This window comes from Rhinichthys klamathensis, unplaced genomic scaffold (genome assembly GCF_029890125.1).
Source record: "Rhinichthys klamathensis goyatoka isolate OS25496 unplaced genomic scaffold, OSU_Roscu_1.1 h1tg000136l_1, whole genome shotgun sequence".
Classification (NCBI taxonomy): domain Eukaryota; kingdom Metazoa; phylum Chordata; class Actinopteri; order Cypriniformes; family Leuciscidae; genus Rhinichthys; species Rhinichthys klamathensis.
In genome coordinates this window covers 1,661,464-1,675,241 of record NW_026606671.1, presented here as the reverse complement: position 1 = coordinate 1,675,241, position 13,778 = coordinate 1,661,464, and the positions used below count along the sequence as shown (strand labels likewise).

General features: G+C 37.8%; 1 protein-coding gene across 5 annotated transcripts in view; it reads left to right on the top strand.

The window, feature by feature from the left end:
• The window catches only part of atp8a1 (ATPase phospholipid transporting 8A1), a 147,987-nt gene that overhangs the window by 87,547 nt on the left and 46,662 nt on the right, over positions 1 to 13,778 (top strand). For all 5 annotated transcript variants that reach the window (XM_056257316.1, XM_056257313.1, XM_056257317.1 and 2 more), the window contains 5 exons: positions 1,452 to 1,501; positions 1,739 to 1,808; positions 2,618 to 2,702; positions 3,190 to 3,329; positions 7,753 to 7,891. In XM_056257316.1, the coding sequence (XP_056113291.1) occupies positions 1,452 to 1,501; positions 1,739 to 1,808; positions 2,618 to 2,702; positions 3,190 to 3,329; positions 7,753 to 7,891 (484 nt within the window). The remainder of the gene's footprint in view (positions 1 to 1,451; positions 1,502 to 1,738; positions 1,809 to 2,617; positions 2,703 to 3,189; positions 3,330 to 7,752; positions 7,892 to 13,778) is intronic.

Genomic DNA, 13,778 nt, shown 5'->3' with positions numbered 1-13,778 from the left:
AAATGTTTTTTTTTTTAGATTGTAAATTGTTACCATTATATTTTACCCACGTTGTTAGTTTGAAGACTGAATTAAAGATTAATTGAATCTGATTTATGAACAAATAATTCACATGAGTTGGTTATTTTACTGAATTGCCCAAAGGGACATTAATATAAAAAAAATTCAACAAAATAACTTGCTGATTCCATCTCAGCAGTTACTGAATTACCATCTGACCTACTTTACTGGATACAAAGAGTTTTATTGTGATAAATAGTAAGAAAAAAAAGTCACAATCTTATTGCTTTGTTTTGTATTTAGTTAGGGCTAATTATGTACAGCAAAAATATGTAGGAAACACTTCTGTACTACATCATTAAAGGTTGGTGTGTCTTCAAAACCTTTTTTAATTCAAAACAAGTGCTTCTGTTGATTTGAAATGAAGGAAGAGCTGAATTAAAGATATATGGTCTTTAGCTTTTTTCTGGCTGTTTCACAGTATTGAATGCGATTTTTCTCACCCTACTCGATGTCTCAGTGGAGAAGAACTGGGGAATGTGATGGTTTGATGCAGTGCCCCCCCCCCCCCCCCCCCCCCTCCCCATTTCTCACTCTTTCTTTAGTTGTAAAGAAAAAAAGTGAGAAATTTTGCAGCACTGGAGGAGGATAGTGAGAGAGACGGCCGATGTGCTGAAGATATCTGCGCAGAGCTCTTAATAGAAACTTGCTGAGTGAAGATTAGAGAGAATTTAATTAGTGAGACAGAAAGCGCTGCTGTTTTCTTAGACCTGGGAGCGAGGAGTCACACTTTGCAACTGTAATTGGTTAATCTGATGCCAGCGCCAGGGGAAGAGTGCAAGTCTTGTGCTCCCTGGTCTGTAACACTCTCTAATTTTGGCCCTTTAGTGCAAGACAACTCCCATCATCCACCCCATCATCATACTTGCTTACCTCCATAAGTCACGGAGGCCAAAAAAAGCAATTAAAAGTTTTAATTTCCTGCTCCCTGCTGTCAAGATGAAGTTCAGTCTTTCAAAATGAGCTAAGAGAACGGTAGAGATCTCAAACTCTGTGCTAATACACTGTCCTAACCAAGCATGACAACAAGATTTCAATGATTTCAACTAACTTTATTGTAATAGCGTGTGTTGCAACAAAAACACAGCCTACCTATATACAGTATATGTATATATATATATAGTATTTATTTTGTATTTTTTCATATATAACTTGTATGAAACTTGTACAATTCATGTAACGAAAGTAAAATGCTAAAATATCTATTATACTATAGTGAAATATTTGTGATTTATACAGTTTATATTTGCTTGAAAAAAGAAATGCTTATTGTCCAGTAATGGAGAAAGATGCTGTAAAACAACATCTGCCAGCAGAGGCTAACGGGACAGGGCTAAACAGCTAAACCTTGACCTCTTGAGACATAATGTTGATGCTTTTCTGTCTTACAGCTTGGAGAGGAGGAGAGATATGAATTGTTGCACGTTTTGGAGTTCACAAGGTAAATTACTGCAGCACAAGTAGGCTTTTCTTTGATGTTTTCATTGTCATGTGTTCAGCTCTGCCCATTCATTCTGCTTGATAGAAAACAAAAACACCATGATGGTTTTGCTGTATTTCAGCACCATATTTACTCATAGTGGTGATGATTATGATGGTGTCAATGATTATGATAGTAATGGTGATGGATGATTGTGCTGTTTTGTTTTCACCCTGACCCCCTCCCCCTATCCAACAGTACCAGGAAGAGGATGTCAGTCATCATGCGCATTCCATCAGGAAAGATCCGCCTTTATTGCAAAGGGGCTGTGAGTATCTCATAGTCTGTTGCTATGGAAACAGAGAGCCGTCAGACGCTTGCAACCAAACCCTGGCCACTCTAGAGTGCTTTCTCTTGTGAAGAAGTGAAGAGCCAGACAAATACACAAAGCACACTGCCTTTGCACAAATTATTATTTTGGTACTCAAGTAATCTGCCAATTATTCCTTCAGTTATACATGTTCTGTAACCTGTTAAAAACCTGCTATTTCTCATCTTGCTCAATATTTCCTTTGAAAATAATCTGTGCAAAAATCGACACAAAATTACACAAAAAGTACACAAAAATTGTTAATTAAAAGCTACAAGGCAGTTTAAATCAACATTATAGATAAGAAAAGCTATTTTAGATTTTAGGTTTCATGTTGGGTCTAAAACTAAATGTGTGAACAACAACAAATATTTTATATTACAGACAAAGCCTTGAGTAATCGACCTTGAATAACCTAACCAATTTTTATTCATTTTATCAATCAGTAATTTTATTCCTAAAATAATCTTGATCTGTGTATGTGCATGTAAGAAATGTTAAGAGTATGTAATAAAATCTGGCAGATCTCGGATAGAGAATGATGGAAAGATATGTTTTTCCTCCCACATCACATCCCAGCTGTTGTGTGATGCGTTAAAACCGGATCAAATATTAAAGTGTTAAAGTATAAATGTTTTCATGAAGCAAAGAAAGAAAGAATGTAGAATTAGTCAGACATATGTTATCACTCTCTTTTCCTCTGCATTTTATGTGATCCGTGAAGGCAGCACAGAGTAGAAGAATTATGCCATGTTTTTGTCTCCCAGGACACCGTGATCTATGAGCGATTAGCAGACAGCTCCAGATACAAGGACATCACCCTGAAACACCTGGAACAGTTTGCCACAGAGGGTGAGAGACAAGCACACCTGCCTAGTATCTGCTTTCTCTCTTCTGTTCATCTGTAAACAAATGTTAGTCTGTTCTGCACCCACAATCCAGTCAAATCACTGTAGGTGTTGATGATGGTTGCCAGATCCTCTTATAGCGAGACTGTGAGATCAATGAGAGACTGATGTGAAATGTGTGTGCTTGAAAGGACTGGCGTACTGCAGTACTTCACTCTCTGGAAGACGCCGCCCCCTGGTGGAACAGCTGAGATGGATCAGCCTCATAGGAACCTCAAGCAATCAGTAGCTTTGTCTTTTAAATGCCCTGCATGAATAATTCATGTTGCGCGGAGATCATCCACTCAGCTGTATTAGCATCAGTTTAAAAACAGATGATGGCTTTCTTCTTCAGAAAGATTAGAAGAAAGGGATTTTTTGAGGACAGGAAGATGTTGAGAATTAGCATATCTAAGAGAAGCTCATGTATTCATCTTTGTGTGTTTTTGCAGGTCTGCGCACACTGTGTTTCGCTGTGGCCGACATCTCAGAGTCGTCCTACCAACAGTGGCTCGAGGTTTATCATCGTGCCTCAACGTCTCTCCAAAACAGGGCACTCAAGATGGAGGAAAGCTATGAACTGATTGAAAAGGTGAGGCATACAAATAGCTTTTCTAGTGGGAACAGATAAAATGGTCTCCATACAAAGGTCACAGAACCTTCCAGAACTCATATGTTCTCCTTGCTGCAGCAATACTAAGCAGGAGAAACTGCAAGGGAAGGCAATATAGCATCATTTCTTATTTCTTATTTTATTGTACACAGAATATAATATGGTTCTACACAAACAAGTACCAAAATGTTTTATGGTGTTACCTTCGACATATCGGTAGTATCATACCGTAATTTTTTGGATGTGTTTTGGTACCATGAATTACCATGTACAATATTTTTTACAAGTTTGGGGTCAGTATTATATATATATATATATATATATATATATATATATATATATATATATATATATATATATATATATATATATATATATATATATATATATATTATTATTTTTTTTTTTTTTTTTTTTTTTTTTTTTTTTTTTGAAATTAATACTTTTATTCAGCAAGGACAATTGAATTGATCAAAAGTGACAGTAAAGACATTTATGTTACAAAAGATTTCTATGTCAAATAAATGCTGTTCTTTTGAACATTCTATTTATCAAAACAATCCTACAAAAATGTTTCAACACATTCTCTCATTGAACAGTTTCAACAAAAATATTAAGCAGCACAACTGACACAACACATAAGAAATGTAACCGCAGTAATAGTATATATTTTTTTATTTAAAATAGTTATTTTGTATTATAATTTTTTATAATTTATATATTTCACAAATGGCATGTGCTTCTGAGAGGTTATACTGCAGTCCTGTATTCTCCTGTAGGGTGGTTAGTTTGGCAGGTCCCAGAACAGTTCCTTAGTTTCAGTTTGATCAGTGAAGGCTGGGTTGTCTCAGCTCACATGGCATCTGAAGAAGTATAAACGATTAGGCTCAAACCATGAGGAAAGCACAGTGGTGGACCTGTGGAAAGTTAGGCTCTGGAAGTGCTCGTCAAACATGGCCGACCACCATCGTTAATCACTGGCTGAAGCAGCGCTGCCAACTTTTCGGAGAAAATGATTCTAATCAATCATTTTACATAAAAGCCTCTCGTTTGACAGATGTAACTACATCTTTCCATCAGCAGGTGGCAGCGGTGGCACCTTATGTTCCTGTTGGAAAATAAACCCCTGAAACATCTGATTTTCTGTCTGAGAATAAGAGAAATAATTTATGCACAATTTAAAGGTGACCTATAATTCAAAATTGAATTTACCTTGGTATAGTCAAATAACAAGAGTTCAGTGCATGGACATGACATAGAGTGAATCTCAAACTGGACTGTTTTCGCGTTCTCATTTAATTCACGTTTATGAAAAACACCCCTGAAAAACGGTCGGTTCTCCACACAATACCGACTGTGACGCAATAGTCGGGATCATTAATATGTACGCCTCCAAATATTTGCATAATGCCAGCCCTCAATGCCAGGCGGAACTGCGCAGCCGAAGCATGGCAGTTGCTCAGTGTGGATGTACACATGAACACAAAAGTATTTTTTTAGTTCCTTCATCCGAGCCTCTGAAGAAACAATGGGTTAATTTTATTTTCTCTGGAAATTTTCAAACATTTCACCGACGACTGTTTCCTCAACTTGGGCCAATACAGAGCTGGCCTCGGATCGAGCTACCAAGCAATACTTTCTGATGTGTAATTGTTCAAGTTCAGACAGGTAATCTTTCTCTCAAAATCGTTCAATACTGTTTATGCATCAGTAAGTCAAGCCAGTGACTAAAATATCAGCTTCACATCGTTTCTTTTAGTAGGATGAAAATAATCGTATTTAAATTGTGAACAAATTATATACAGAAAGCGATCAAAGAACAATCTTTCCACACAGCGCGAGTTTATCTGGACACTTGCCAAACTCGTTATGAAATCAATGACGCACGTTACTGCACAACGAAGCTCTTACTGTATGTACATCATCGTGTTTGCATTGGTGAAAGCATTAGAGAGAGTGCAGAAACTGCTTTGCAATGATAAGATCTTCATTCTCGCGATCAACACACTGTCATCTGCTCAATGCTCATCACGGCAACATTTTATGTGATGGGAATAGATCTAAATACTTTAAAAACATCTCACGATTCGTTAATCTCGATAGCTGTTATAGTAAAAACGTATAATAGCAGTAGTAAAGGTATTCGGGAGAGAGTTTCACATGTAATGCGTTGCTTTTTCATATGCAAGCATGTCAGCCAATCACAGCAGTGGCCGCGGTTACTCTGAATCCCACAGCAGACACGCCCCTTCAAACAGAGCGTTCAAATCAGAGGCTAAAAGCAGGCTAGGAAAAATGCCATTTATTTCTAAATTATGATTATTTTTTATCTAAAAAACATACTAACATTATAAGGGTAACCCAGGAAACATTATAAAATAATAATAAAAAAACATTCTAGGGCACCTTTAAATAATAATTTTTAAATTAAGTTTACATTACATAAAATCATTCCCTTTGAGGGCCTCAAAATATTCGTTTTTAATACACTGCCATTTAAAAGTTAATAATAATAATAAAAAGATTCTTACAAAAATAAGTCTCTTATGATCACCAAGGCTACATTTATTTAATCAGTAAAACAGCAATATTGTGAAATATATAGCTATATTACAATAACAATAACATGTGAAATAATTGTTTTCAATTGTAATATATGAATTTGAAAATGTAGTTTAATCCTGTTATAGCTGAATTTTCAGCATCATTACTCCAGTCTTTAATGTCGCGTGATCCTTCGGAAATCATTCTGATGCTGATTTGCTGTTCAAGAAACATTTCTTCTTATAAATGTTGAAAACAGTTGTGCTGCATAATATTTTGTGAAAACCGTTATTTACAAAGTTTTGCACATGCCTTAAACATTATTTATTAAATATTTTGACTTGATGAGTTTATCTTCCAAAAATAGTACAGAGTCTCAGCTCACATTTTGTATTTAAATTCTGCCAAATCTTACAGATTCTCTGAACCCGGTTAATCTAAACTAGAAATAGAGTATGATATAAAGTAAAGGTTGTATCATATCAGAGCCCCTGCTCACCACTTTACTGATCAGGTTTACAGGAGGCCGTTTGCTCTCGCTTTCTTTTTTCCTCCTTTGGTGCAGCTGACTTTCCTCTACGGGGTCCTGTCAAAATCCTATCCGCTCCAAATAGGATCATGGCTGGTCAAAGGGCTGGGGGCTTCCTGAGAAAAACACATTAACAGTCCACAGTCTCCACCTCTCTCTCTCATACACGCATAACTGAGTCTTTGTGATCCGAGCATGAGATACATTTCTCGAATGCCCCTCTGGTCCTACATTTGCATCTAACTGTAAGGACCGTCATCTGACTGTAGGAAAACACCAGCACTTTTCCATGTTTAATCTTATGTTTAATGGAACATAAGGGATTTCCTACAGTGGTACTAGTCTTTCACTTCACAGTCTCTCTACTCATTGTTTGAAATATAAATGATCAATATTTCATGCTCATGTATTTATTTATTTGGTAAGTAGCTGTGTAATGGGCAAGTTAATGTAAAATCAGCTGGTCATTATCCCAAAATAAACCCCAACAGGGTGATACAAGATCCTGTTTACTGGCATTGTTTTCTAATTATGACTGGCTGATTGTACATTGTCCCTTTTTTTAATCTGCTTATAAGGCTGTCTTTATTTATCAGTTCTTTGTATCTGAGTGAAATGAATGAGTGTCTGTCAAGTCACCTTTATTTAGAAATGGCTTCATACAATACAGATTTCAAAGCAGCTTCAAAGCAACAAACGGGAAAATAACATAATGCAAACTTCTTCATAAATTAGACTATCAAATTTTGCTGTAAAGCAGCTCTACAAAGACAGTATTTCATAATTGATTAACTTTACACAGTTATTGAACTGACTTGAGTTGCTCTACAAAGACTATAGTGTCAGCTTGAGTCAGTTCAATGTCAAATCAGTTCAGTAACAGTGTCTGCGTTTCAAAATTCATCTATGAAACCAATTAGATTGAGCTATAAAGCAGCTCTGCTGACAACAGTGGTAATCATCCAGCTCAATTCAGCTTAAGATTTTATCTCATACACAGTGTCAGTGCAGTCAAATTGATAATGCCTTATTACTGAATATTCAATGTATTTTATACCCCAACTAAGCAAACTATAGGTGACAGTGGTCAGGAGCACAAACTCCATCTGATGACAAAAATGGAGAATAAAAATAGCAGGCTCAATCAGTCCTCTGGTCAAATGAACGCACATTGTGATAATGAATCCAGGCTGTCATATTTGTGGATTCTATTATTTCAAGTTTTTCATCTAGCTTCATCTGCTTGAAGATCGGTATACATCACGGCAGCATTTGACGTTTATTTATATTATTAATATTCTTTTTTTTTTTTTGTCTTTTTCTCGGCAGAACCTGCAGTTGTTGGGGGCCACAGCCATTGAAGACAAACTTCAAGACAAAGTACCAGAAACTATCGAGACCCTCATGAAAGCCGACATTAAGATCTGGATCCTGACTGGAGACAAACAGGAGACCGCCATCAACATAGGTGAGTAAAACATATAATGGAGTGTTTGTAATGATATACACAGATAGCTTCAAGCATCGTAGCGACCTATAAGAGCACGTTCGCAACCTGTGGGCTTCATTTTTCTTATTTTAGTTCTCTTTAGTTCTTACAGACGAGGTGCATCAGGTTTTTCTCTTATATTTTGACATTAACCAGTGAGTATTTCTCTCCCTAATTTAAATGATCAAAAATATACACAATCCTTCCCCAGACCTCTCTCGCTCTTACACTCAAACAAACATAGCCCTCCCTGACCAGCTGTCGCACAGGTACAAGGTGTTTGGTTTCTTTCCTCATCCGAAAGCTGACGCAACGCATGTGTCCTCGACCCGTCCGGCACTAGTCTGTCCCTACAACCACCACCAGCTTTCAAAACAGACTACGGTCCCCCCCTCCTATTTTCCTGTGATGTGGCATCTCATATTAGCCTGGCAGCTGCGCGACTACCAATGTGGCTTTTGAACGGGCCTCACGTTAAACGCTACAGTCAGAAAAACAGATCCTAACAGAGCGCAGTCTGTGGCCACCTACCAACACTGATCCTGAATCAGCCCATTGTGCCCACCGGCCAGCTGTGGCGCGGCTTGAAAACGTACACGCTCGGAGAGGAAGGGATTTTTACTGTACCTCTGCTTGGCCGGCATGCACTGTAAATTAGAGACGCCCATGTCTGTGTTTACTTTGTATTTTTTGCATTTTTGTAATTTATCATTTGGAGAAATTAGAGGATGACAAGAGTCTTCCAGCTAGTATAGGTTTCCAGAATCCGTTGCCAGTGTCATTAAAATGTGTCTGAGGTGATGTGGACAAATGGACTACGCCAGCAGTTTTTTAAACTTAGGGTGTATTCACACCTGCCTTGTTTGGTTCGATTGAATCGAACTCTAGTTCGTTTCCCCCCTTGGTGTGGACCTTTTGGGCAGGTGTGAATACAGCAATCGAACTCGGGTGCGGACCAAACAACCGAACCGAGACCCAGCTGAAGAGGTGGTCTCTGTACGGTTCCAAACGAACTCTGGTACGGTTCGTTTACGGTGTGAACATGAACCGACCCAATTGCAAGAAAGAACTGCGCCTTTGAGTTAACAGGCTTCCGTAGTCGGAGATTTTGGCATAATGGTTTGTGTTATTGTTTTTCAAGTGCGAAAGAGAATCCCATTCCGGCGCGCTGTCTGGCCACACGATACTGTCTTTCTGCGCGTCGTGTGTGTGCATCATTGGAATGGAATGAATGAATGAGTGTGTGCATCAGGACATTCACATACAGAGCGTTCTCTTTAGTCTCATCGCGCATAGATGCAAAAAAAGCTTTTGCAGTTCATATAATGTAACGATAGTTACAATACAAGGATGATGCTGCGTTAAACTGGACAAACTTAATCGCAGCGTTAACATTGACAGCACTTGTTAGCAGTATATACAATAAGAATCTCATTATTTGAATGTATGAACATAGCCCCTCTCTATGAATGAAACTGTTTATACCTTATCCGTCTTCTGCGCAGTTTCTTCATATTGCGTTTGTACAGAATAACACAAAATTTGTAAAATAACAAATATTGCAGGACGAAATATCTCCATGCTGAGCCTTTTTTGCACTTCCTGATTTCCCTACTTGAGAATCCTTGTCCAATGAATGGACGACCTTAGCACACGTGTGGTTTTGTTTACAAATTTTGGTTCACTTGCAAAAAGAGCAGTGTGAAAGCGAACCGTACCAAAAAAAAAAAAAAAAAATGTATTTGGTCCGGACCAAAGCAAGCGAACTATCGGACTTTCCTGGTGTGAATACACCCTTAGTATTTCTAGAATTTCTTATATAATGACCCATGTATACTGTGCGAGAAAATATTAAGCATGAGAAAAATATTTATTACATTTTTTATATTTAAATATTAAAAATATAATAACAATATAATGCTAAAAATATAATACTATATCATTGTACTAAAGCAAATTGTTAAAATATCTGGAAAATATATGCGCTTCACAATGCCGTCTTGCACTCTTTAAAAAAAAAAGAAGTTAAATTTAAGGGTGTATTCACACCTGCCTTGTTTGGTTCGATTGAATCGAACTCTAGTTCGTTTCCCCCCTTGGTGCGGACCTTTTGGGCAGGTGTGAATACAGCAATCGAACTCGGGTGCGGACCAAACAACCGAACCGAGACCCAGCTGAAGAGGTGGTCTCGGTACGGTTCCAAACGAACTCTGGTACGGTTCGTTTACGGTGTGAACATGAACCGACCCAATTGCAAGAAAGCACTGCGCCTTTGAGTTAACAGGCTTCCGTAGTCGGAGTTGCGTTATGGGAAAGTGATCGGTTGTAGCCTATTATATTACATCTGTTGCGCGTCTTTCTGCGCGTCATGTGTGCATCATTGGAATGGAATGAATGAATGAGTGTGTGCATCAGGACATTCACATACAGAGCGTTCTCTTTAGTCTAATCGCGCATAGATGCAAAAAAAAACATACGATAGTTACAATACAAGGATGATGCTGCGTTAATTTACGTTAAGCTTTTTTGCACTTCCTGATTTCCCTACTTGAGAATCCTTGTCCAATGAATGGACGACCTTAGCACACGTGTGGTTTTGTTTACAAATTTTGGTTCACTTGCAAAAAGAGCAGTGTGAAAGCAAACCGTACCAAAAAAAAAAAAATGTATTTGGTCCGGACCAAAGCAAGTGAACTATTGGACTTTCCTGGTGTGAATAAAGTTAAATTTTTAAATTGTTGCATGTGAATATAAACAAAAAATTATATTAACATTTTAATATATCTTTTTTATATATATTAATATATTTTTTCAATTTCTCAAGGGCCTGGATTTCAATAATAAAAAAAAAACCTGCACTAGTTTGCTATAACATTTTCTATTTTAGGACTGTGCTATTTTACTATTGTATGCTATTTTTTACTTTGTGGCGGCTCTCTATATACAAGCAAAACATGAGGGCACTTATCATAAATGTTTTTAAAAAACTCGTATTCTCGTCTTTGTTTTTTATATCGCCTGTGCATAAATTCAGTGGCAGATCACACTATAAATAAATGTTTAATCGCTTACTTTAATGTCCTCTGTGTTTGCTTCCGTATAACAGCGTGCTGCGTGCAGTCCTTTATCGTTCTTTTGTGCATGTGGGTCAGTCCAGGACCACGAAAAAAATCGAATCTGAGCAATAAATCGGAATTGAGCTCTAAAGCTCGCAGTGTGAACATAGCCTAACCTCTTTTGTCACTTTCAAAACATGAATCCATATGTTAACACCACAGCGTGTTTAAAAATATAAGGTTTCTCCATTTCCCACACGTGCGCTCTTCAGAAACATATGAAAAACTATCAGAAGTGAAGTGAACCCCAGCACTGTGAAGTCAATCTTGGGTTAGCGGGTACTTAGGGCTGTTTGGCCGCCTCTCGCACAGAGTACATGAAACCGCTCCAGTTCTTCTCTCCACACTAGCCCTCTGACGGCCTTATTAATGTATCAGGCCATTAAGCAGAGAGTTGGAGCGAGGACATGCGAGCTATCCACACTGCTGCTACCACTGGGCTGTTGCTCCTGGCCACTGGGTGCCACTGTAAAGCCTCAGAGATTAAAGCCCAAACAAACAGCATGTGGCCAACGCAAACAACTCAACATGCCCTCTTCTAACCCACAGCCACTGCCAACAGACAGAATGAAAACCCACCCTGCAGCAGCACGGAGCCAATGCAACCGCTGAGTGTAGCCTCAATGCCGCCTTTCCAGATTCATACAGAACTGTGCTGCATCATGCAGGTGTCACAATGTAAAATCTGTGGTTTCTACCAAGGGTGTTTTAGTTTTACTGGGTTGGAGAGGGATGATGTGACATTAGACCACCAGCAGTTAGAATGAAGCTGAGGAAATATGTCAAGGTTTGGGTCACTGTCAGGAAACCAAATCCGTTTTCCACATAGACAGGACATTTTGGTGAATATGCTAGTTTGAAATCAAGAGAAATGGTTTCAACAGGAATGACAGGGCAGGACAGCGGCACACAAATACATACTCATTCATACTCTTGTTGAATTTGGTCAGTTTTGTAATGGCGCAGTCACATTTCCTTAAGGGTGAAGTGTGTCATCTTTTTTTTTTCTGTTGAAATGTGCAATGTCAGATACAAGGCAACTATTCACCAACTTGGGGCCTTGTTTGGGAAACCTGTTTTGCTACGGTGTCACTACTAGTGGCACAAAATTACATGCCTTACGTTTATTGGTGTAAATTATTATCTCTTATACTAACTAACATTCTTATTGGAGTTAATGAGTGAAGTTGACAAGTACAGGTTTCATAGACCATTTGGGAGCAGACTTCACAGTTGCATCACTTGTAGGGGTGTCAGAGTCAGTGACAGAGTGCAAGCATATTTGTCTAAAATAATTCTGTATTTTAAGCTTCAGAATCATGAATACTTTTATTCTGGTGTCACCATTGTCCTGTGCATTGAGTTATCAGCACCAAGTCCAAGCCTATTCATTTCCAACCCCAATGATATACCAAATTTATCATTTTAAATAACAGTAAAAAAAATGTACCTATTACCATGTCTTGGTGTATCACAATAATATCGTATACGTGACATGAGGGTATAGTTACACCCCTAATAACTTGTAGCTGTGCGTGCATTGTGGTGGCAGAAAAACAGTGGTAACAAGTGGAGGAAATAAGAAAAAAAATGTTGGATGTCTTCATTTTTATTGAATACCGTCATCGAAGACGGCCTTTAAAACTAAACGCAGACGTTTATGGTTGCAAGCCATTAAACGGACAGACTAGACTGTTGAAACCTGTGATGATTAGTCTACTACTAAAGCATAAATTTAATGTAAACAATAAGTCTACATAGTATTCACATTCATAGGAGACATAATATATTAGTCCTCCAGTTACACCATGAAATATTTAAACCGATAACATTTTACATAGATAGCATTTAAACGCATAACATTTTTAACTCGATTCTGAATTTATCGCAATTGAGTTCATATCACAATTCTGGGGGGGAAAGTCAGTTGCGGGATATAAACTCACAGTTCTGAGGAAAAAAGACAGAATAACGACTTTATATCTGGCAATTCAAATTCTTCTCAGAATTGTGAGACATACTGTAAAATCAAAATGACCTTTTTTATTCTTTTATTCTGTGGCTTTTATAGATAGTAATTTTATACTAATTTTAAAATTACTGCAGAACTGTAATTTTCTGCCACCTGGTAGGCTCTGCCCACAACAACGTCAACACCCATAGATGTCTATAGATGTCACTTATGAGTGGACGAATGGGACATGGGCCAAACATTGTTTTTTTAATCTCCAGGTGTCAAGCAAGTTTTTATATATATATATTTTAAGTTAGAAAACGCTTACATAAAATTGAAAATTGAGAAATTTTACTTATATAATGGCATGGTATAAAGTTCATGACAGCAGCAACATTTATGAATTTATTTATAATGTCTAACCCAGTCTTCTTGATGCTTCCAAGATGAAGTCATTATTGCTACATGTCAGTGAGTAGCCTTGGTAGGCAGAAGACATTAGGTCAATCCGATACATAATTACTTGATGCAATTTACTTTAACTACTGCTTTTAGACTATTCTTGTCTTTTACAGTAACACTAATTTAACACTAGTGTTCCAGTGATTATTGCCATCTAAAAGCACACACACATAAACTGTTCCCCATGGACATCACTCCCCAAATACTGAGGTGTCGGTAACCTATTAAACCGCAAGTGGACGTGTTCCACCCTTTATGTTGTTTAGACACATCCTGATGGATGATGGGATGCCGTGCTTTTTTATCGGCCCACTGTCAGTTTTCCAGTTGTGAT